The sequence below is a fragment of the Mercurialis annua genome, linkage group LG1-X (assembly GCF_937616625.2).
Source record: "Mercurialis annua linkage group LG1-X, ddMerAnnu1.2, whole genome shotgun sequence".
In the NCBI taxonomy this organism is placed as follows: Eukaryota; Viridiplantae; Streptophyta; class Magnoliopsida; order Malpighiales; family Euphorbiaceae; genus Mercurialis; species Mercurialis annua.
The window spans coordinates 11,641,197-11,666,608 of NC_065570.1; the positions used below are offsets into that span (position 1 = coordinate 11,641,197).

Consider the following 25,412-nt stretch of genomic DNA (forward strand, 5'->3'; position numbering starts at 1 on the left):
ATAGTCAAATTATATTTTTATGTTGCAATAATAATCAAATTGCTGATCAAATTTGTTATTTTTAATTAGACTATTAGGTTATTATTATTTTTTGATGAATAATGATATATTAAAAGTCACAAGAAGTAGTGACAAAAAAACTCAAAACTATTTATAACATTCGCATAAAAAGTGCAATTTGACTAATATTTTAACGAAAAAAGTACAATTTGTCTATTATTATAAAAATTATAAAGTTTAAATTAAATTATAAAAATTCTTAAAGGTTTGATTTTTTTAAGGATAATGTCAAAAAAAATCACGAACTTTACATGTTTTTTCATTTTAATCACGCAATTTAATTTTTGTCATTTTCATGCACGAACTATCATTTTTTTTAAATTCATACACGGTACTCAAGTGTCACGGCTCTATTATTGTAATTTGCTGAGGTAGAAGTCATTTTATACCAATGAATGAGTGCCACCTCAGCGCCGTGTATAAAGTTGAAAAAAATGGTATTATAAATATGAAAATGACAAAATTTAAACTGTATAATTAAAATGAAAAAATATGTAAACATTAACTCATTTTTTTATAATAATTATTAAAAAAAAAAACATAGGCAACAGATTCCAAGTTTTGGTTTGTAAATGGATATAACAATTCTTGCTGGGAAATGTGAATCGTCGGAATTTGAAGATTTGCTTACAAATATTGCCTATCTACACATACATTTTGTCTCTTTTGCGTGTCTTCGAATATCAATTCTTAACTCAATTGCAATGTTTTTAAAACCGGACCGGAATGGAAACCGGCTTCGTCGAGGGTTCATGGTTCAACCGGTTCAACCGGGTTGGATCGGATTTTTTAATTTTGATAAATATAAATTATTTAAATAAAAAATATATAATATTATAACTAGAAATATGATAAAATATTTAAATAATACTATTTTTTAGATTTTTATATATAAAAATTAAAATATAATTATAAATAATTAATGTTTAAGAGTATATAAAATAATTAGTCTATATAAAAAAATCAATTTTAGTAAAAATAATTATTAAAACAAAATTATAATTTTTTTAAAATTTACAACCATAATATAAAAGTTTAATACTAAATATTAGGATGATATGTTTTAATGAAAAAAATATTATTAAACTTGATTTAGTTAAATATAATTATAATTGGTTAATTTTTAAAAATATTTACAATAATGCTTTTTATAAAAAAAATAGACAGCTTTTAAAAAAAAAATTAATTAATAATTATTTAACTGATAATTAATAATTTTTTAACTGATAATTAATAAGTATATTGTTTTTTAGAATAAAAATACTAAGTGATCAAACTTTAATGAATATTTCGTATTGAAATTTTTTATTATTCTAAGTATAATTTAAACAATAGCTATATACCTCTAAAAAAAACAATAGCTATGTAAAATAAAAAGTGTGCTGAAAAAAATATTAAAGTGTAATTTAGAAAAAAGTGTGCTTATAGGTTGTAGACTTGTAGTGTCTTGAGAAAATAAAAGAGAAAGAAAAAGAGTTAAAAACATCACATGAAAGAAAATATAAGACCTGGGCAACACTTATATTTTGGCTTAATTACTTAAAATCCACTCACCTTGAACTTTTTTTTCGTTTATACCCTGACCTAGGAAAAAATTCATTTATACCCTGACGTATGTATTTATGTTTCACCTCTACCCCGAGACACTAAATTAACCTCTTTTCATTTGAAAAAAAAATTAAAATAGTTCTTCATTTTTAACCTAAGCTAATTAGAGTTTAATTAAAAATGAATTTTTCTCTAAATGAAGGACTATTTTAAACTTTTTTCTAAATGAAAAGAGGTTAATTTAGTGCCTCGGGGTAGAGGTGAAACATAAACACATACGTCGGGGTATAAATGAATTTTTTTCTAGGTCAGGGTATAAACGAAAAAAAAGTTCAAGGTGGGTGGTTTTTAAATAATTAAGCTCTTATATTTTTGGGACAAAACAATGTTATTTTTGATCAGTTTATTCAAAAACCGGATTCTACCGGTTTGAATGGAAAACCGGATTTTACCGGTTTAACCCGTTTTTAACCGATTTTTAGTATATAGGAGTTTTAAGATATAACCGGACCGGACCGAGTGCCGGTTCCCGATTAATCCGGTCCGACCGTCCGGTCCGGTCCGGTTTTCAAAACATTGCTCAATTGACCCCGAATAATCTAGTAAAAAGTAAAATCTACAAATATGTGAATTAATAGATTGATTCCAGATTACAATTTTTAAACTTATCGATTTGAATAAATTTTAAAAATTAAACATATCAACAGTTATTGATCCAGGTAAATCAAAATATTAATAAAAAATGTTTATTAAAATCTCAGATTTACATTTGAAGTTGGTAACAAATTGTAGCAAATTCTCATTAACTGAATTAGAAGTCTCAGCTAGCTTTTATACTAAGCTGATTACAAGAAGAAAAGATTACTTCTACACTAAGCAATCTACTCTAATTCTGTTACAATTAACTAAGTAATAAACTCATGAAAAAGGCGTGACTATCCAGCTAATATCCAGCTCAGCAATCTAAGTGACTCTTCTCAGAATCCAATCAGAGGATAGCAAGATAGTTGACAGCAGAAAATACTTATGCTGATAAATATCAAAAATAATAAAATTTTAAACCGAAATTAAAGAAATTTTTATGTAAAAATAATTAATAATAAATATAAATTGGTGTTTCGGAAGGCAAAACGATTGCATTTGATTCAAAAGCAACATACAACACGAACAAAGCTCATACGTACCGATTTTTAGCTCATTTTTAATGAAATCTGGCCCAAAAAATGTCTAAATCGCATGCTTTGAATTTGAGCAAAATTATAAAACTGGCACTATCCAGATTTTAGATCAAATTCATCAGGAATTCCAATTCTGCAAACATACCTGCATCAAATGATGGAATTTTAAATCATTTATGACATGTCTATGGTCAGACCACACCCTGTACTCTCCTTTCTTTGTCTTAATAATGTCACATCCCTTGTACCTCTCCCTTATATTTCCAACTACCCCACTCATAATAATAATGAAATTCCACATGGTGAATTAATCTAAAATGTGTTTGTACTGTAACTAACGTACGTAATATTGAAAAAATTAATCTAAAATGTCTAGTGGAAGTTGATATATATGATGAGATGGATGAATAATTGTACATACCAAAAACCAAAAGAAAAAATGGAGATTGAGAGAATTTCAGAAAGCTTCATCAAACCCTCTTCACCAACACCTATTCAACTCAAAACCTATAATATTTGTCTAATAGATCAATTTCTCATGTACGGTGTCGACATTCCATTGCTTTTCTTTTACTCCATTAATGAAGATTCCATTTCCGAAAGCTCTCATTTGCTCAAACAATCTTTATCCGAGACCCTAACGCATTATTACCCGCTTGCCGGAAGGATTAAAGACCATCTTTCTGTCGATTGTAACGACGAAGGCGTATATTACGCAGAGGCTCGAGCTAATATTCGTCTTTCTGAATATTTTAGCAGATCTGATTTCATTGTACTAATGGATAGCTTCATGCCGAGAGAGGTAAGTTGTCGCGAATCATCCCCCGGATCGTTTGTCGTTACGATTCAGGTAACTACCTTTGCTTGTGGTAGCATTGCTATCGGTTTGTTTTGCTCTCACATGGTCATGGATGCAGCTTCATTGACTTCATTCATAAAAGCTTGGGCTGCTTCAACCTTATCCAACCCTAACCCAAATACTAAAGAAGCTATCACAGATACTCCCAATTTTGACGGCGCCGCTATTTTTCCCCATTATGATGCGTTTCCGAGAGAAGCAACCATGTCGTCTTTCGACGGACCTTTTCTGAAACCGGGGAAGCTTGCTTCAAGGTCATTTGTGTTTGACGAGTCGAGTCTTTCTTTACTTAAGGCGCAAGCAATCAATTCAAGAGTTGAAAACCCTACACGGATTGAAGCAGTTACTTCATTTCTTTTCGAATGCATCTCGGAAATTCTAACAGAAAAATCAGGTATTAGTAAGCCATTTGCATTTACATATCTTGTGAGTTGGAAACGAAAAGTTATACCGCGGCTACCGGAAAATTTATTCGGAAATTTTATTTGGATGGCGTCTGGTTTATCTCCTCCTGAGGAAACTAAACTGAGTAGCTTAGTATGCAAAGTGAGGGAAGCGATTTGGAAAATCAACTCCGATTTTGTGAAGGATAACATACAGAGCGACGGAGCATTCTCGAAGCTGGCCAAGACGATTAAAGAAACACGGAAAGAATTTACGAGCTCGGAGTTTCCGAACGGAGTGAATTTTGTTATGGTTAGTAGTTTATGCAACTTGGGACTATACGAAGTTGATTTCGGATGGGGAAAGCCTGTATGGGTGACTTGCGTGGATGTGCCGATAGATGATTCAAGTAATGTGCTGTTGAATTCAATGGTGATTATGGATTCAAGAATTGGGAAAGGAATTGAAGCATGGGTTTTCATGGATGAACAAGAATTGAGATTACTGGAGAAATATGAAAAGCTGATTGCACTTGCTTCTGTTAATCCAAGTCCTCTAAAAATCAGACCTGCTAGTTTATGAGATCATCCATGACCTACAACTCGGCAGAAGACATGATAATCCGCTTTTGTTTCAGTGTTAATGGTTGGAGTTTCCTAAATGAATATTTGCTATATTGTCTTGCAATGTCCTCTTTAGTTTTTGGCTTGTAATGTCATAATGATTTGTTACTATTTTCATATTGATAATTATCATATTATTATTTTCAATTTAATTATTTATAACAAAATTATGAGCTTAATCATTAAAAGTAAAATATCACTTCTTTCCGACTTTATCCTTTAAAAGACGTCAATTTTGACCTAATTTCAATAAGTGCATTTTAATTTTAGCCAACCATTCCTATTAACCAATAAAAAAAAGTCAAATCTTTTCAATTTGTTTCATTTATGACTAAATCTAAAAAAAAAAATCAATCGCTACATATTTATTAAAATTAGACTATAGTTGACGAAATCAAAAAAGTTTGTTCATAAATTTAAATAATTTAATCGAAAAAGTTTGTGATTTTAAATATTAACTTAAATATTAAATATAATAAATAATCAAATCTATTAATATATAAACATATAAAATTATTTATAAATTGATAATTTAATGGTTCAGTTTGTTTATTAATATTTTTAATTTAAAAAAAATAACTGAACCGAATAGAAACGTAAATTGAAATCCCAACTTGTTCGATGTGGTAATTGCACCTGCGTCTCTCTGTTAACTCACACAATTGCATACCATGAAAAGTGAAAACATAATCTTTGGCTAGTCGAACCTGAGAGCAGGAGAGCACACCGTTGAAACCTCAGAAAAGGAGACTACAAACAACAGCTTCGACACAAAGAAAAGTGATTCCTGGAACTTTTAAGGCTTACATATATTCAGGTACGAGTTGTATAAATAAATCTGCATCGAATAGCACATCAGAGGGCAACCGAACCGTAGAACACAACTTCAGCCGGTCCAGTCATATATACATGATTATCTTCCTCTCTCCACTCAATTTGTAATGGTCCCCCAGGCAGATCAACTGTGCAATTCTGTTTCATGATCATCCACAAGTATTAGATAAAAAAAATACAGGCGAACTCTAAATAAGTTGATCAAGCAAACTGTACAAAAATATGCAGTTCCATTCAACGGAAACCTCGAGGAATACAAAAGAAGTTTACAGACTTGCTAAATTATCATTTAATTGGGAATAAATTATTTTAATTGCCTAACTGTAAACTGTTTCCTAAATTCTTCAAAAATGAATTACCCAAAAAAAGGAACAAAATTAACTTGAAAAAGTTTATATATTCAGCACAGATATTTATTCGGAACTAGACGTTGCTCATCCTTATCAGAGTCCGATCATATTTTACAGACTTGTTACAACTTACCCTCCCAGCACGACCCTCAAGAACAGCAGCGACAACTGTTGCACATGCTCCAGTTCCACAGGCCAAAGTTGCTCCTGAAGCATAAAATAACTGATTAGCTCGCCACACAATTTCTTGGAAAGGATCAGGACATGCAACAAAATCTTGTCCAGCTAACCATTAGCTATGAAATATCTTCAAGAAAATAAAATTTTCATATATGAAAACGAACCTGCTCCGCGCTCCCACACTCGCATTTTGAGATGTGAGTGGGAGTGAACTTGCACAAATTCTGCATGATAAAATCCAAAAGGAAAGATTAACCATAAATCTAATAATAAATGATTGTAAAAGTGGACAACGGCAGAGCACAGTCAACAGCAAAGAACCAAAGTTGTTTAAGATGGATATTCGCAATAAAATTTTACTGTTTCATACACTTCGTTGTTGCATATCCAATACAGGTCTTCTTAGCCAAAAATTCTGTTTATAAAAATTGCAGAAGAATACTTGTACAGTTTTGCCAGATAATGCCTAAAAAAAAATATTTGCAAATGACTGCTCGTAGCACCAGGCACAAGCTTGAAATAATACAAGGCGTTAAAAAAAATCATAAGATCTGACAAGCATATCTTATGAATTAGAGCATAACCATTAACAAGTGAAGATGAACGTAGGTATGCATGTTTGTATGAGCATGCATAGGCCACAATGACAATGTATTATGCAACCTCTGGCTAAAAATGTTGAATGTTATTGAAATTGAAGCATATTAGATGATGCTTATTTTTTTCTGGACCATCACCAATACCTATCCATAATTTTTGTAATTTTCTTTATGGAAAATAAGTTAATACGGAGTACTTTTTATGAAAATTGTCACTGCAGGATCTAGATACAATAATAATGAACTAATTACTGACATCATTTTATGGACTCCAAACTAAAAGAAAATGCAGAAATTTCAAGCAGTCGTCACGTCTACACTTACATCAGGATAAATATATAAGGAAATTTTTGAATATTTTGCACCATAAAACTTTTTAACGCATAAAAATACAAGAGAGAATGGCAAGTTGTTCAAGTTGCATGACATTGATCACATAAAAGATGAAACTAACCTGTGTTTGTTCGTGCTGGGAACACCGCATGATGCTCAAACTTGGGGCCAATTTCAGCCAAGTTTAGTTCATCAACCTGCAAATCCTGTTCAAAATATAGACATGATGAAAAGTAAGAACATGAAAAACAAAGTGACAGCTCAGCAAACAATAAAGTGTCTTGCAAATGACCAGCTTAAATTTTTCAAGTCGTCTTGCTTTAATTTGCCCTTTGGAGCCCAAGCCATCAGGTTCAGTAAAACCATAATGAAAAGCCATACACATGAAGGTATTTCATTTTACTCAGCAGTAAACTATTCTCTAAGAAATGGTGTGCGTTCTCTAAGCTAACGCTTTTCGGATTGGTGCGCGTAAATCGTAGTCTTTAAATATTCAGAACAACAAACTAATAATTACAGCTAGAACTTGTTGGATACTAAGCCTTATACAATAAGATCAATTACTTCCAACATAAATACTAGTCCCATCAAATGTGAAACAAAAGATTGCGAAAACACTCACCTGATTATCTTTGCTTCCAAAAGTTATACAATGAGGATTTCCCATACTAACACAAGTCAGATTCCAAGCTACACCATCAACATTCAGTTCCGCTTTAACAACAGCATCACCTTGATTCGCCGCCAACGTCGTAGGCACATCCGACGCTTTAAGTATAGGCTCACCCATATCAACCTTAACCTTCTTATCCTCCTGAATTTCAGGAACAATCAAACCAGCACCAGTATGCACAGTAAAACTCTGTTTCCCTTCCAAATTCTCCAACTCCGCGACGAACCTAGCAAAACACCGAACGCCATTACCGCACATCTCCGGTTCACTACCGTCCGAGTTAAATATCCTCATGGTATAATCAGTGCCGTTTGTCCCTGGCATTACAAATATCACTCCATCTGCACCAATTCCAAAGTTCCTATGGCAAAGCCTCGCCGCCTGTTCCGGCGTAACCCTAGGTTCCATTGAATCCCTATTATCAACCTAATCAAAAACAATATTTCAAAAGTTAATAATTATTACTGAAAAAATAATCAAAAACGATTATATTCAAATTATTTACCAAAATAAAGTCATTGCCGAGTCCTTGATATTTGACAAAGTGAAGAACTCCGCTCTCTCGTTTATCAAGAAAAGAAGCGGTTGACACTTTCTCGGAAATTTCAGTTCTCATAGAAACGGCCGCAGCAGATACTGATAATAATAACCTATAATTAGGTTTAAGAGAACACAGTTTCAGAGACGAGACAGACCGGAAACCGGCGATGGAGGATAACGAGTTACGAGTTGACGGCGTTAATGTGTTAGAAATGGCGGCGGCTGCTGCTATTGCCATGGCTGCTAAGTTTGTTCAGTTTTTTTTTGACAGTGCGCTGACGTTAGATATGGCTCACGCTTTTTAGGGTTTTATTTTGTACCAATGTAGTGAGCGGGTCACTGGTTAGACCCGCCCAAGAAAGGAAAAAAACCGCCAAAAGCTGACATGAAAAACTATAGATTGTCTCTGTCTCTTGCTTTACGCAGAAATACTCACAGTATAGCTTGGGGAAATGTCGATAGACCCGAATTTTCGCCTATTTCATCGGACATTTCATTACAGAATTTGGAAATTAGCTTCACGAAGAATGTTCATAAACTATTCGACGAAATGCCTGACCAAGATGTTTTATCGGTCACGACTTTAATTGGGCGGTTTGCTAGGCGGCATCAGTATAAAGAAGCTATATGTGTATTTTCGAGAATGTTTTTGGTGAATATTAAGCCGAATGAGTATACATTTGCTACTGTTATTCACTCGTCGACTGTAATTAAGGATATTTATTCGGGAATGCAGTTTCATGCTTGTGCGATGAAGATGGGGCTTCATTCTAGTGTGTTTGTGGGTAGTGCGATGTTGAACTATTACGCCAAGTTGTGTTCGATTGAGGAAGCTCGGATTGCTTTTGACGATATTCGAAATCCTAATGTTGTGTCCTACACGACTTTGATACATGGTTACTTGAAGAAAGGGAGGAGCGTTGATGCTCTTCGGCTTTTTAAAGAGATGCCTGAAAGAAATGTGGTGTCGTGGAATGCAGTGATTGGGGGGTTTAGCCAAATGGGTCACAATGAAGAGGCTGTAGATCTTTTTGTTGAAATGCTGAGAGAAGGTTTCGTGCCTGATCAATCTACATTTCCTTGTCTCATTACTGCAGCTTCAAATATTGCTTCACTTGGAATTGGCAAAAGTTTTCATGCTTGGGTTGTTAAGTCCTTGTGTAGCTCTAACGTGTTTATTGGAAATTCTTTAGTTAGCTTTTACGCAAAATGTGGAAGCATGGAAGATAGTCTCTTGGTGTTTGATGAACTTCCTGATCGAAATATTGTATCATGGAATGCTGTAATTTGTGGTTTTGCACAGAATGGAAGAGGAGAGGATGCGGTAATCTTCTTTGAGAGGATGAGAGTTGCAGCAAGATTGAGACCTAATAGTGTTACTCTTCTTGGCCTTTTATGGGCTTGTAATCACGCTGGTCTTGTCGAAAAGGGTTATTCATACTTCAACCAAATAAGGGTTGAAGAACCTGGCATGTTGAAACCTGAACACTATGCCTGTATGGTTGATTTACTCTCTCGTTTTGGTCGTTTGAACGAAGCAGCAAGGTTTCTTCACGATCTGCCTTTTGATCCAGGAATTGGGTTCTGGAAAGCATTACTTGGAGGATGTCATATCCACTCAAATACAGAATTGAGCGACTTAGTAGCTCAGAAGATCATAGCTTTGGATCCTGAAGATGTTTCATCATATGTAATGCTGTCAAATGCTTATTCCGCTGCTGGAAAATGGCAGAACGTGTCAGCGATAAGGAGGGAAATGAAAGAGAAGGGATTAAAAAGGATTCCAGGTTGTAGTTGGATGGAAGTTCAAAGCAAAATTCATGTCTTTGTTAATAGCGACAAGAGTCATCACGAAAAGGATGACATTTACAGTTTCTTGAACTTTTGTATTGAGCAGTTGAGAGACACTGAAAACACCCCATTTTTAGTAGACTATTAACATAAGCATTTTAATCATTGTTTCCTAAGGAAGGAAATTGCTTCATGCCATTTATAGAACTGTGATGATTGATGAGTCAAACTGAGCTTATTGCAAGAATGGTTTGATACCTGAACCTATGGCGATGCTAACTGAAGAGCACATTCACGTCAGCCACAGGGACATTGATCGGCAGGTATGTCAGTTGAAACAATTGTAAATGCATTGGCCATGGTGTATTATATGTAAACAGACATACAAAATGAAATGCTAATAACCTTAAAGTGATTTCTATAAGAATATTATGGTACAGAGCAATGATCATCTTGGACCTACTTAAGGCACAACAAGTATTTTTCCTAATTGAAAACTATTAGTGGTGATTAAACTACTCCAACAAAAAAGGAGTTTTGTTATATTTTTCATATGTTAAGGGCGAGGCTCAAACAAGGAGGAAAGCCTACGCAACATGGAATACTTCAGGAGTTATATGTAAGCACAGATCCGAAAATTTCTGAATAGGTCAATCTTTCGAACTGCTGCTGAATCTATGGACAGGCAAGAGATAATCCAGCGAACTAAAACATCTTAGCAACTGGAATGGGAATAGCCTAAACTGTGAGAATGGATTGAGGGAGAGCAATACAAGCTAGTGCTGCTAGGCGAAGTGGTTTAAATCTGTTCAAGTATGTTCTGCATGGGAAATCGTAGTTTTTGCTCTGACTTTGGTAGAGTTCTCGACAAATAATTGCGTTTTGAAGTGTGTAAATATGAGATCTCATCATAATTATATGAACTAAAATTAGGCAACTGCTTTGACTGTTTCTTGACCGGGTTTCTTCGCGAAACTGATAGGATAGCAGCATGAGACGGAAACCATTTTGTAATCACTTGATGTTTTTGCACATTCTCCGTTAGCTTTTAGCTCCAGTTTCTTGCAAACAGCAAAGAACAATGTACATCTTTTCAGACATACTTCTATCCAAACTATTGTTTTCTTGACAGAAACAAGCACTTTTTGCACCTCAACTATAAAAGAAGACTAATGAATTTGGGATAAAGGATTGTTTAACTCCCTGAACTTGGCACCAGAGGTAAATTAACAAAATATGAACCATTTCTAACAAAAGAATCCATAAACTTCCCAATTTAATTCATTTTTACTTTAAATATATAACACGTGCAGAAAAATAAGAAATATTATTTTCGTAAAAGATAGGTTTATTTTATTTTAGACCTTTCAAATTATAGACTTATTTTTAATTTCCAAAAGTAATTAATTAATAAATATCTAAAATGTCTTTAATTAATTTAAAAATTTGATTAATTAAATTAAATTAGTCTAGCAGTAATCATTAATGCTTTTTGATTCAATATGAAAAATAATTTCATAAATGAATCATTTTAAACAACTAATTAACCAAATTGTATTTGAAAAATGAATATATTAGATAGGGTTAATTTCATAAAAAAATCACGACCTTCACACGAAATTTCATTTTAATCACGATCTTTAAAAGCTGTCATATAAAATCATGACCTTTCATTTTTTTTTTCAAATCTATCATTTCAGTTTATTATTTTTTTGGTTAATTCCATAAAAAGTCACGATCTTTACACGAATTTTCATTTTAATCACGACTTTTAAAAATTGCCATATAAAACCATGACCTTTCATTTTTTTTTTCAAATCTATCACCGACTATTTACCTTTCATTTTTTTTCAAACTTGCCGGATTATGGTGGCCACGGCATCAAAAATACACCAAAAATTAGTTTGGTGATAGATTTGAAAAAAAATGAAAGGTCGTGGTTTTATATGGCAATTTTTAAAAATCGTGATTAAAATAAAAATTCGTATAAAGGTCGTGATTTTTTATGGAATTAACCTTTTTTTTTACTAAATTCTTCATTATATCATTAATTCAATTTCCAAATTATAAATGACACCAAATATTATTATCTTTCGGTTAGTGTATGTAGGATTAGTAATTTTTCGTTAGAAAACATATACTATCGAATTTTACTTCGGTGATAGATTTGAAACAAAATAAAAGGTCGTGCCTTTAAATGCCAACTTTAAAAAAACTGTGATTAAAATGATATTTCGTATAAAAACCGTGATTTTTTATAGAATTAACCTTATTAAATAAATGGGCTTTTTACTCAAATAACCAACATTCATGTTTGATTTACTTTTATACCAACACATATTTGACATTTTAAAACTACCATGCAAGGGAGAAATTATTACTTTTATACCATTCACATAAATAGAACCCTAATAAAACAAACCCTCATAATTACAATTATTTTCTCTCTCCTCAAATTTCTCTCTCCTTTCTCTTTCAATTCACCTTTCACACAAATCTCTGATTTCACTACAAAAAAAGAGATGTAAGAGGACCAAAAAAATAGTTCTCTATTCATAAGAAAATGGTCCTCTAATGTTTTGGGGACAACTAAATTGGTCCCCATACTTCGTCCCTATTGCCTCCGTCCCCAATTCTTTAGGGGACGAAAAGAGAAAAGTTGTCCCCATTTTTGGGATGATTGTTGTCCCTAACTACGGGGACGAAAGTCATCTCCTTATATAAGGACCACTTTCGTCCCCATTGAATAAGGACGACTTTCCTCCCCATTGAATAAGGACGACTTTCGTCCCCATTGAATAAGGACGACGTTGGTCCCCATTGAATATTTTTACTTTTTAATAAAAATATTTAATAAATTCATTAATTTATATTATAAAGATAAACAAATAAACAAATAATAAATTTATTTATATTATAAAGATAAACAAATAAATAAATAATCTGAATATTTATTTTTATTATATCATTCAGAATTGAACAAACAATAATCTACTAAAATTAAAAATTATGTCTCACGTACAAAATACATGTTTAAAATAAATCTACTAAAAATTATTCAAAAAAATACACTAAGATAATAATGTAATCTTCATGAAAATTATGCCACTGTTCCGCCGCCTAATTACACGTTGTCCTGCAGAAAAACACCTTTTTAAGTCAATATAAAAAAAATTCAAAAGAAGGAGTTAATATAAGCATGCATAAAAATGGCAGACTAAACTTATTTTCTATAAGAACTACAAAAGTTTTGCCATGAGAAAATTGCTGAATAATTACAATTTACGACTTCATGGTCAAATTAAATAGAAAAGAGTAAATGCAGTAAATTAAAAATGGATTAATATAAATAAAAGAAAGAATACGTACCGCCAATTGAACGTCTCTCATTTGGAAAATTGGGCAATTACTAGTGGCTGCAGCCAAATTCTATTGCTTATCAACCATCAAAATTTATCTTGTAATTTGTCTCGAAACTTATCTCCAACCATCAAACACATTTGGCTCATCAAATATAAATTGAGAAGAAGGAAGAGTCTCATCTGAATCATGTGTATCAATTATCCTTTGATTAGTTGGATGTTATTTTAGTGTCGATAGTAACTTTTTACTTATGCTTTTGCATTTGCCTGTCATTTATGAAAAAAAAAAAGACAACATATTAAAATAATTTTTTTAATCTATTGTAGACACGAATAATAGCAGGGCAATGAGAATGGATACCATTGCCAATTTATTCAGATTCTCATTTTTCATTAAAAGCCATTTCATAAGTAATTGATTTCAAATCTCATGTAACTTAATTCATGAAAAAATAATCCAACTTTACAGTACATAACATGATGAATGTATGCAAGCACATAATTAAAATGAATCGCACGAGTAATATAAATAAATTTAAAAACACGTGCATTAGTAATTGTGTCCAAGATTAAAAAAAAATAGAAGGTGGTAAATTGATTAGATACTGAATTTATAAAAGCTTAACCATCCTAAATTAAAACCATTTAAATCTTTGTCATGCATTACAACCAGTACCTAACTTAGCCTTTTTACTTCTTATTTCTTGAAAAGATGATCATTATCATAGATATCAAGTGCTAAGCATGACCATAATCCTAGATAATGTGGAGGTAATAATTCCGTACAACAAGTCATACTTGACATAGAAAATGATAGAAAACATTTATGAAGTAGAAAGTTGAAAGACTGGTTCCTTGATATATTTATACATTTACATGCATTTAGCAAAAGAAGACATTATACCTACTAATTTAATGCAAGTTTATACTAAAATTTAATCTATAATAGGCATTTCTGAAAACTATTTGCGGCAATTCTCATAATTGATTCTATGAGAGAATCAACCCATTGTACGCTTAAAAGAGTTAAAACATTTCTTCACCATACCAACACGAGCTACAACAGGGAGGCAAACTGAAATCATCATATATATAATGAACCTCATTATAGCCAAGTTTCCACAACTAAATAATGGTTTATGCATAATAAACATCGTCTTTAAAACACGAACATTTCATGAAAAATTTCTACTGCGGAAATAGTTTAAAACACGAAGATTTCATGAAAAATTTCAGATCAAACTACAAATTATTAGGCAAAAAAAGAATAGACAATTATAAAGACTAAATATAACAGTTGTGTGTGATACTCCAATTTATTAACTAATAATCAAATACAGAGCCAACAAACATTCAAAATCATATACAAATAAAAATAACTCATGAAACACACAAAATTACTCCTACTAAAAAACAAGAACATATATCTCCAGCCATTACCATAATTAGGGTTTTAACAAATAATTAATCCGTGGTGGTATTTGCATTAACGGAAAATAATCATATTATGGCAGCACTCACTAAATTAAATCACAGAATCAAAGAGGATAGAAACAAACTTACAAGTGGTGATTGAATGTATTGGCCAAGAGAGTTTTCTATATAACAAAACTGGTTCGCCAATTTTATTGTGCCCACCGATTTCCTAAATTAAAACTTTGATCTCAATCCACCTTCTACAAAAATTTAAACAAAGATTATGTCTCTTATTAGAGTAAGATCTTGTTTAATAGAAATATACTGAAAGATTACCGTGATTTTGGTAAGAAAATTTTGAAAAGCAAAGTTTCAATGATGAATAAACTGTAGAAATTCACTCCTAATGGGTATAAAAAAAGTGCCGCCTCCTTTTTAGGTTTTTTTTTCTAAGTCACCGCTTCTTTTTTAGTTTAACTAATTAACGTGGGTTATATATTGGTAATTTTATCCTTAATCATTAGGACTCTAATTCACTATCCGATTATTAAAAAAATTCGTCCCCTTTTATTTGTAGACTTAAATTCTTAATTGAATAAGAAAAGTGGTCCCCAAAAATGTTATAACGAAAGAATTGGGGACAACTTTTGTAAAGGTCTCTATTTTTATTCAACTTTATCTTTTGGAGACTATTAAAATATTATGGTCCCTGGATTGGGTTGTATTGTTATCAACAATTACTACTAATCAGGTGAGGCACACCACCGCCGCCGTGATAAGGCCAATTTATTTGTTGAGTTTGAGACTTTGGATCTTCTTTCTTCTCCAGCACGGCGCCTATGCTTACGATGGCAGAGTAGATGCTCAATTTTTTTCAACTGTTCTCTACCCTTCTCAATCAATTCTTCAATGTGGAAGATGAAGAATGTGGAAGTTTTGTGATTAAGAATGTGGAAGTTTTGTTCGTCTCCTCCGCCACCACTTATCTGCACCGAGCCGCTGCCGCCGTCTGTTTCTCCAACAAGTAAGTACCTTTAGTTTAATTTGTGAAATTATGTACTGAAAATCTACATTGTAATGAAATAACCATAAAAAACCGTTTTTATTTTCTGTGAATAAACACAAACCGTTTCCATCCTTTTTGAAATTCAATTTTTTGGCCATGAATCAATTTTAAATTGTGTTTGTTCCAATAAAACTTCATAAACTCCATAAACGATTTAACCATTTATACTTTTAAAATCACATGTTCAAGGTCATTATCATAATCACACAAATTTGATCACAAACCACTTTCCCTACAAATTTATTGGATCCTTCCAATAGAACTCCATAAACAATTTAAACTCTGATACTTTTTAAATCATTTGTTAAGATTATTATCATAATTGCACAAGTGAAATCGCAGCAACCATACCGTAAAATTATGTCTTTTAAATGCACTTCTTTATTCAAGTTGGGGATGATGATGACCTTTCATGCGGATGGGTTTCACTAAATTTCCTTTTGTTTTCTTTGGATTTAAATTTCCACGGTTTTTTTTGAGTAAATTTTCACATTTAATTAATTAATAAATAATGTTGAAAATTGAAGGTTTGAAAGAAACTTGAACTCAAAAAATTTATAATTTAGAGAGAGGGTGTATCTTCTTCGCTTTCCTACAATTTACTTGGCAGTAAGATTACTACTTATTTAAGAAATTTTGATTCTATCCATTTAAACTTTCCAATCATTTCTCTTTTAATTTCCACTTTTCCATTGCAAATTCGTATTTCCCATCATAATACTGTCGATTTGTGTTGTTTAGAATTAAAATTTTATTTTTGATCGAAATAATCAATAATCCTTTTCATAAAAGGTATCAAATTTTGTATAAAGATAAATTTGGCGTGATTATATATCATTTATTGGCACTTTCTCTTTAAAGCATCTTAAATAGTCTTCTTTATTTTAAAGAGTATTTTAAAATAATTTAAAAGTAAAAAATATTTAATACTTCTTAAATTTAAATGATTGTAATTTTTATAATTTAAAATAAATAATTAAAAAAGAAATGATAAAAATAATATTTTGTGACTTTTTAGAAACAAATAGAAATTTATTTTAACCGTTTAAACTTGAAGAATTAAATTATTTTTTATTTTTTTCAAAATAAAAAATTCATTGAAATATTAATTTATATTTTATTTTTTAATAAAGAGTATTTATAAAGAGTTCACAATAGATGCTTTTAAAGAGTGAAGTTTATATATTTGGCAATATTATAAATTTGGATGGAATATGAAGTTATTCAACACCGTGTGATATTAAAATGGTCACTTCTCTCATTTACACAGATAAGTACTTTTCTATTTTTTTTCTATTCAATTTCAATTATAAATTGATGATTAATATTTATGTAGTATTAGTTTTATGATTACTATTAGAACTTTTGTGCATATATATTGATTAACTTTGTCCTTTTGAATTTGCTAGATAGCAAGCATTAAACAAAATAAGTTTAATGACAAATTTATTTTTAAGTTTAAAACTTTTGGGTTAGATTTGATTCTTATTAGCCATTTTCAATTTGCACTTAAATCCAAATTTGAAATTTCCACTCGGCAATTTCATTTAATACAAATAAATTTAATTAATATATATTTATATTTATCTCTTTTTAAAAAAAAAATAAACTTGTCATAGCGTGATTTTAATCAACTATACTATTCAAGTACATTATTTCAATTTTGTATTAGTCCTTTATCTAAAACTAATTAATACTATTATCAACTTTTGATATTTTAAATAAATATTGAGATATTTGATCGTTTAGTAATGTTTCCATATTCAATTTATCTAGTATGGCGGTAGTACAAAATCTAATTTTCATGGCCGTTTCTATAGTTACTTTGTGTTTATTTATTTTATCTACTTCACTATTGTATGAATATCATTACTATTCATTTAATAGTGATAAGTTGATAAAATAATATTTATTTTAAAAAAAACAAAATAACTATAGACCTATTTTAATGGCAAATAATTTGTTTTATTATTTTTGCTTCGATTTGGCTTTTTCAATTGTGGAATAGGCACGATGGTTCCTTGGCAGTGGATGCACTAGGACTACAACAGCAATGGAGGAGTTGTTAATTTCAGACATCGTCGTCAAGAATGCTGGAGTAGTTTTAGTTGATATCTTTGATCTAGTTTTTCGATTTTCGAAAATTAGATTTTAATTGGGTGGCCCATTCGGTGGCTAAAAAGCCCTTGTGGATGACTGCTTTGCAGTTCTCATCATTTTATTTTGGAATGCTTACTCAATAGTGTTGAGAAGTTATTTCCTATTTGTATATATATCTTTCTTCATTTAATGAAGTTCAATCTTTGACAAAAAAAAAAAAAAAAAAAATTATGGTCCCCTATTTTCGTCCCCTTACCTTCCAATTTTTGTAGTGTTTGTTCTTCGCACCAATCCGCCTCCGCCGTTCCATTTTTGCCGCTTTGCCTCCGCCGTTTCGCCTCCGCCGTTTCGCCTCCGCCGTTTCGCCTCCGCCGTTTCGCCTCCGCCGTTTCGCCTCCGTCATTTCGCCTCCGCCGTTCCGCCATCTTTCTTTTATCATTTTGATTTCAGATCTGAAGTTTTTAATTCTTTTTTTTTCATTTTCAGATCTGTAATTTGTTTATTTTTTACTGTTGTTTTCACCATTAAACATGTATAAAGATTATCTTTAAAGAATCTAATACTCATTTCATGTAATGTAGAATAATTTTGTGATTTTATGGAATAAAATTCTGTTATTTCTGCATTTTTCTTGTGTTTCTGCGTTTTTTTTATTCTGCAGAACGATTTGTTGATGATGATTGATTGCTGAATTATTGCAATGTTACAGTGTTGTTGATTTTATGTTGATATCAACTGATTTTTTTTATTTTTACATTGACAACTAATAAAATATTGTCTGTGAAATAAACTAAAAAAATTAAATTAAATTAAATTGAGACTAGATAATGATATGATAGCATCGGGGAAGAAGACATATAATGATGTTGCATTATTGTAATGTTACAATGTTGATATGGTGTTGATTTTCGGTTGATATTTTGTTGATTTTAGCATTGGTGAAGTGAAGCAGACAATAATGATGTTGAATTATTGTAATGTTACAATGTTGATCTTATGTTGATATAGTGTTGACATGGTGTTAACATGGTGTTGATTTTGGTATTGGTAAAAAATATAAATAATGATTTTGAATTATTATAATATTACAAATTTAAATTTATGTTGATATTATGTTGATTTTGTGTTGGTATTTTAGATTGGAAAAATAATTTATTAATCTTTGGTTAATTTAATGTTGATTTATTATTGATATATATAAAAAAAATATATGATAAATAATAATTGTTGATTAATTATTAGCAAAAATAAAGGTAAATAAATATTAAAAATAAAAATTAGTGTTAAAAAAGATTTACAAAATTAATACTATCCAGTTTATTAAATATTGTTGATATTATGTTTATATGGTGTTGATATTAAAATTGACAAAAATGTCAACAATAAATAATGTACACATGTTGATTTTATATTGATTTTGTGTTGATTTTAAATTGATATTTGATTAATTTTAATGACAAATAGTATATACATGTTGATTTTATGTTGATTTTGTGTTGATCTTCAATTAATTTTAGGGATATGCGCATGTTAATTTTAGGTTGATTTTAGGTTGACATCGAGTTGATTTTGCGTTGATTTTGATTAATATAGCTTAAATAATTGTACATCAATAAAATTCAACATTGATTTTATAATAAAGTTTGTACGTAGAACATAATATAAGAAGCAAAAAAACCAACCAAATTTCAAAAATGCCGAAATGAATTTAGTACATTCTAATAAATTAACACTCTAGAAAATGAAAGTTATAAAACAATGGCTGAATACCAATAGCATATGTTTATATAGGGAATTACAGAACGTTTATCGAGAAAAAACACACAAAGAGATCAATCATTCAAACAAATATGTGCACTCCACATTCCATCCTGCTGCTTTTCAAATAAACATCTATTCCGCAAACTTACAGGAGGCATTTATTTCACAGACAATAATATCTTGTTTGTCAATGTTAAAATAAAAAAAATTAGTTGATATCAACATAATATCAACATAAAATCAACAACACTGTAACATTACAATAATTCAGCAATCAATCATCATCTACAAATCATTCTGCTGAATAAAAAAAATGCAGAAATACAACAAAACACAAAAAGATGCAGAGTTAACAGAATTTTATTACATAAAATCACAAAATTATTCTACATAACATGAAATAAGTATTAGATTCTTTAAAGATACTCTTTATACATGTTTAATGGTGAATAAACAGTAAAACATAAACAAATTACAGATCTGAAAATGAAAAAAAAGAACAAAAAAATTCAGATCTAAAATCAAAAAGAGAAAAGAAAGATGGCGCGGCGAGACAAAGATGGAACGACGGAGGCAAAACGACGGAGATGGAACAGCAAAAACTGAACAGCGGAGGCGGAATGGCGGAAGCGGAACGGCGGAAGCGAAGGAATAAGAACGTGGATAAACTCTGCTGGACTCGTGGAGAAGAAGAAGGAGCCGCCAAAATTCAAGAGAAAAAAAAAGAAACAGTAGAAAAGTAAGAATTCAAAGAAATTAGGTTATAATTTTAATTTTGGATGGTATGAAATGTAAACTTTGACTTTGCACTGTATAAAAGTAAATTTGGGCCAATTTTCAGTATATTGGGTAAAAAGCCCTAAATATTACTAATATACTTAATGTAGATCAATTAAGTCTGTTTTTCGTGTGCCGAGGGAGGTAGTATTTAATTTTTTTCTAAAGAAAATTAGTCCTTATCTCTGTTTTATTGACTACTTATGCTCTATCCCTAAACTCCGATCAGCAGTGACCTCCGATCACTTGCCTCCGCCTGTCACCAGCCTCCAGTCCCCCAAAATCCGGTCACTATCTCGTCATCAGCCGCCAATACCGCTCGGCTGATTCTGTTGGCATCTGTAGGTTGATAACAAATGATTGCCTAAATTAGTATTTTGATCAATCTGCTAATTTTTTTGTATAGGATATTGACCATTATTATCAGGAAATTAATTTGCATTGCTTTGTTAACAGATGAACTTAAAATTAAAAAATTTAGATTTGGTTTTGTTTCTCTAACCATTATTTTTTTATTATTTCTTTAATTTGGACTAATGTGAGTTTATTGTGATGATACTGTATGATTGTGAAGATGTATATCTCTGTATGATGCTAATAATTGCTGTAATGATTGTTGTTATGTCTAAAATATGTTAATGAGCTCATCTTTTTTCTAAAAAGGTTATTAAAATTTTATATCTTTTGCTTCTCAAAAATCTTTAAGTTTGCCTTTTTTGTATCTTTTGTGTCAAGTTCAGGGGAAGAATAATTCTATCTCCTTTTGAAATTATGGACTTTTCTGGCAATAATTTGTTTTTAGCCAAAGTTAAATTCTTGCAAAATCATCCTTAACTTTGAATTCTTTTCTTTTTTATTATTCAATTGAAGGAATTGCAACTCAAACATAAAACTGAATTGGATTAGATTCTTGCATTTTTGGACTTTCTAAACATGGAATGTTATATATGCATACGCTCGATTTCTCATTTTATTTAGCGGACTTAAGTGTTTTTTTATTGTTTCTTGTAGGTTTGATCATACAATTGAACTTTTTGAGACTTGTGATTTTGAATGGGGAGTATCAAGGAAGAGAAACTCCGATTTTGCATTGACAGAGGTGGTACTTTTACTGACGTTTATGCTGAAATTCCCGGTAAATCTGATGGCCGAGTTTTGAAATTATTATCTGTTGATCCTGCGAATTACGATGATGCTCCTGTTGAAGGAATTCGTAGGATAATTGAAGAGTATACGGGCAAAAAAATTCCGAGAGCTTCAAAAATTCCGACCGATAAGATTGAGTGGATACGTATGGGTACAACTGTGGCCACAAATGCACTTTTGGAGAGAAAAGGTGAAAGAATTGCACTTTGTGTGACTCGTGGCTTCCGGGATCTGTTACAGATTGGTAACCAGGCTCGCCCCAATATTTTTGATCTCACTGTTGCGAAACCCTCAAATCTTTACGAGGAAGTCTTAGAGGTTGATGAAAGAGTTCAGCTTGTTCTTGATAATGAGGAAATTGACGAAAATTCTTCATTGTCTGTAGTTAAAGGTGTCTCGGGTGAACTTGTTAGGGTCTTGAAGCCACTAGATGAAGAAGCCTTGAAGCCGCTATTGAAAGGTTTATTGAAGAAAGGGATTCACTGTTTGGCTGTTGTATTGTTGCATTCTTATACATTCCCACAGCATGAATTAGCTGTTGAAAAGCTGGCTGCGAGTTTGGGTTTCAGACATGTTTCGTTATCCTCTGCCTTGAGTCCCATGGTTAGAGCTGTTCCGAGGGGTTTAACAGCTAGTGTGGATGCTTACTTAACCCCAGTTATCAAAGAGTACTTATCGGGATTCATTTCTAGATTTGATGAAGGCGTAGGGAAGGTGAATGTTCAATTTATGCAATCGGATGGAGGACTTGCACCTGAAAGTAGATTTTCAGGGCATAAAGCTGTTTTATCGGGTCCCGCAGGTGGAGTTGTTGGTTATTCCCAGACTCTTTTTGGGCTGGAAACAGAGAAACCGCTTATTGGGTTTGATATGGGTGGTACATCAACTGACGTTAGCCGTTATGCTGGGAGTTACGAGCAAGTCCTTGAGACCCAGATTGCTGGTGCCATTATACAAGCACCTCAGCTTGATATAAATACTGTAGCTGCTGGTGGTGGATCAAAGTTGAAGTTCCAATTTGGTGCTTTTCGCGTAGGACCTGAATCAGTGGGTGCTCACCCTGGTCCTGTTTGTTATCGGAAAGGAGGGGAATTGGCTGTTACTGATGCTAACCTTGTTTTAGGATATGTTATTCCTGATTATTTTCCTTCGATTTTTGGCCCTAATGAAGATCAGCCATTAGATATTGAGGCAACTAGAGCAGAATTTAAGAAACTTGCGCTGCAAATAAACTCCTACAGGAAGAGCCAAGATTCATCTTCAAAGGACATGACAGTTGAAGAGATTGCATTGGGATTTGTCAATGTTGCAAATGAAACAATGTGCCGTCCTATTAGGCAATTGACTGAGATGAAAGGTCATGAGACCAGGAACCATGCTCTTGGTTGCTTCGGTGGTGCTGGGCCACAGCATGCTTGTGCAATTGCTAGGTCATTGGGTATGAAAGAAGTACTCGTTCACAGGTTTTGTGGGATCTTAAGTGCTTATGGCATGGGATTGGCGGATGTTGTAGAAGAGGCACAGGAGCCATATTCTGCTGTCTATGGTCCTGAGTCGGTCTTGGAGGCTTCTCGCAGAGAAGATATTTTATTAAAACAGGTGAAGCAGAAGCTACAAGGGCAAGGATTTAGGGATGAAAACATTACAACAGAGGCATATTTAAATTTGAGGTATGAAGGTACAGATACTTCTATTATGGTAAAGAGACACGTAAATGAAGATGGATTAGGCTGTGACTTTGCTGTTGAGTTTGTAAAGCTATTCCAGAAGGAGTATGGATTCAAACTGCAGAGCAGGAACATTCTTATATGTGATGTAAGAGTTCGAGGTATCGGAGTTACTAACATATTGAAACCACAAGTCTTACAGTCTGCTTTTGGTTCTCTAAAGATTGAAGGCCACTACAAGATTTTCGTTGGTGATGTATGGCATGATGCACCTCTTTTCAAGCTTGAAAATCTGGGGCCGGGACACGTTATGCCTGGCCCTGTAATCATCATGAATGGAAATAGTACTGTAATAGTGGAACCCAACTGCAAAGCGACCATAACAAAATACGGAAACATTAAAATTGAAATTGAATCTAACTTAAATACTGTGAAAGTAGCTGAAAAAGTAGCAGATGTTGTGCAGCTTTCAATATTCAATCATAGGTTTATGGGGATTGCTGAACAAATGGGGCGGACACTGCAGAGAACTTCCATATCAACAAATATCAAAGAAAGGCTGGATTTCTCTTGTGCCCTCTTTGGTCCTGATGGGGGACTAGTTGCTAATGCTCCCCATGTTCCTGTGCACCTCGGCGCTATGTCCAGTACAGTCAGATGGCAACTCAATTACTGGGGTGACAATTTGAACGATGGTGATGTGCTAGTTTCCAATCATCCATGTGCTGGAGGTAGCCATCTTCCTGATATAACCGTCGTCACACCCGTATTTGACAAGGGGAAACTGGTTTTTTTTGTTGCAAGTAGAGGGCATCATGCAGAGATTGGGGGAATTACTCCAGGAAGTATGCCTCCATTTTCGAAGTCTATATGGGAAGAAGGAGCTGCAATTAAAGCATTTAAGCTTGTGGAAAGGGGAGTTTTTCAGGAAGAAGGAATTATCAAACTTCTCAAGTTCCCTTGTTCAGATGAATCATCATTTAAAATCCCAGGAACTCGCCGGCTTCAAGATAATCTATCAGATTTACATGCGCAAGTAGCTGCAAACCAGAGGGGAATTTCCCTTATCAAAGAATTGATTGAGCAGTATGGTTTGGAAACTGTTCAGGCATACATGACATATGTGCAGCTTAATGCAGAAGGAGCAGTGAGAGAGATGCTCAAGTCAGTTGCTGCTCGAGTTTCATCCGAGCGAGACATTTTTGGAGAAAATAATTCTATAACCATTGAGGAAGAGGATTACATGGATGATGGTTCAGTGATACATCTAAAACTTACTATTGATTCAGAAAAAGGGGAGGCGTTTTTTGATTTTAGTGGGACTAGCCCTGAGGTATACGGCAATTGGAATGCGCCCGAGGCAGTAACAGCTGCTGCAGTCATATACTGCCTTCGCTGTTTAGTGGATGTAGAAATTCCTCTCAACCAGGGTTGCTTGGCCCCGGTTAAAATTCATATATCCCCAGGCTCGTTCCTGTCTCCCAGCGACAAGGCGGCTGTGGTTGGAGGCAACGTTCTTACGTCTCAAAGAATAACTGATGTCGTATTAACTGCATTTCAGGCCTGTGCTTGCTCTCAGGGCTGTATGAACAATCTCACTTTTGGGGACAATACTTTTGGTTATTACGAAACAATTGGTGGTGGAAGCGGAGCTGGCCCCACCTGGAATGGAACAAGCGGAGTGCAGTGTCATATGACTAATACACGTATGACTGATCCGGAAATTTTTGAGCAGAGGTATCCTGTTCTTCTGCATAAATTTGGTCTAAGAGAGAACAGCGGTGGAGATGGAGTTCATAAAGGGGGTGATGGGCTTGTAAGGGAGATAGAGTTCAGGCGGGCAGTGGTGGTAAGCATTCTTTCCGAGAGGCGAGTTCACGCACCAAGAGGCTTAAAAGGAGGCAAAGACGGTGCCCGTGGCGCTAACTTCTTGATTACAAAAGATAAAAGGAAAGTTTTCCTTGGAGGTAAGAACACAGTAGAGGTGCAGAGTGGAGAAATTCTTCAGATTCTAACGCCAGGCGGTGGTGGATGGGGATCCTAGTTGATCTGAAGAAATTACTGCATTTTTCATCGTTGCAAATGCTCCCTTTGCTTCTAAAATTTGTATGTACTATATTATGTAAGTAGGTTTATTAATCTGAAAGCCTCTTTGTTCTTGTTCA

The 25,412-nt window shown here is 32.8% G+C and overlaps 4 protein-coding genes and 1 long non-coding RNA gene across 6 annotated transcripts; 3 read left to right on the forward strand and 2 right to left on the reverse strand.

Annotated features, from left to right (window-relative positions):
- Window positions 1-3,181: 3,181 nt before the first annotated feature.
- LOC126666073 (stemmadenine O-acetyltransferase-like) lies at window positions 3,182-4,804 on the forward strand. The gene has a single exon (XM_050359036.2). The coding sequence runs from the start codon at window positions 3,190-3,192 to the stop codon at window positions 4,609-4,611; it is 1,422 nt and encodes a 473-aa protein (XP_050214993.2). The 5' UTR covers window positions 3,182-3,189; the 3' UTR covers window positions 4,612-4,804.
- Window positions 4,805-5,249: 445 nt separating this feature from the next.
- On the reverse strand, window positions 5,250-8,399 carry LOC126662541 (diaminopimelate epimerase, chloroplastic). The gene is made up of 6 exons (XM_050356356.2): window positions 8,127-8,399; window positions 7,571-8,047; window positions 7,070-7,154; window positions 6,181-6,240; window positions 5,970-6,043; window positions 5,250-5,624 (listed from the first exon to the last, which is right to left on the reverse strand). Exons 1-6 carry the CDS (start codon window positions 8,397-8,399, stop codon window positions 5,508-5,510), a joined length of 1,086 nt encoding a protein of 361 aa, XP_050212313.1. The 3' UTR covers window positions 5,250-5,507.
- Window positions 8,400-8,546: 147 nt separating this feature from the next.
- LOC126662525 (pentatricopeptide repeat-containing protein At5g42450, mitochondrial) lies at window positions 8,547-11,052 on the forward strand. Its single transcript, XM_050356355.1, has one exon. The coding sequence runs from the start codon at window positions 8,547-8,549 to the stop codon at window positions 10,098-10,100; it is 1,554 nt and encodes a 517-aa protein (XP_050212312.1). The 3' UTR covers window positions 10,101-11,052.
- Window positions 11,053-12,887: 1,835 nt separating this feature from the next.
- Window positions 12,888-13,570, reverse strand: LOC126681351 (uncharacterized). Its single transcript, XR_007641374.2, has 2 exons — window positions 13,322-13,570; window positions 12,888-13,088 (listed from the first exon to the last, which is right to left on the reverse strand). It is a non-coding gene; the product is annotated as an uncharacterized LOC126681351 (long non-coding RNA).
- Window positions 13,571-20,556: 6,986 nt separating this feature from the next.
- LOC126655444 (5-oxoprolinase 1) lies at window positions 20,557-25,412 on the forward strand. Of its 2 annotated transcripts, none has more exons than XM_050349639.2 (2): window positions 20,557-20,779; window positions 21,446-25,412. In XM_050349639.2, the coding sequence occupies exon 2, from the start codon at window positions 21,488-21,490 to the stop codon at window positions 25,289-25,291; it is 3,804 nt and encodes a 1,267-aa protein (XP_050205596.1). In that variant the 5' UTR covers window positions 20,557-20,779; window positions 21,446-21,487; the 3' UTR covers window positions 25,292-25,412. The 2 variants fall into 2 exon arrangements, with proteins under 2 accessions (XP_050205596.1, XP_050205602.1); XM_050349645.2 differs by having other exon boundaries at window positions 20,557-20,775.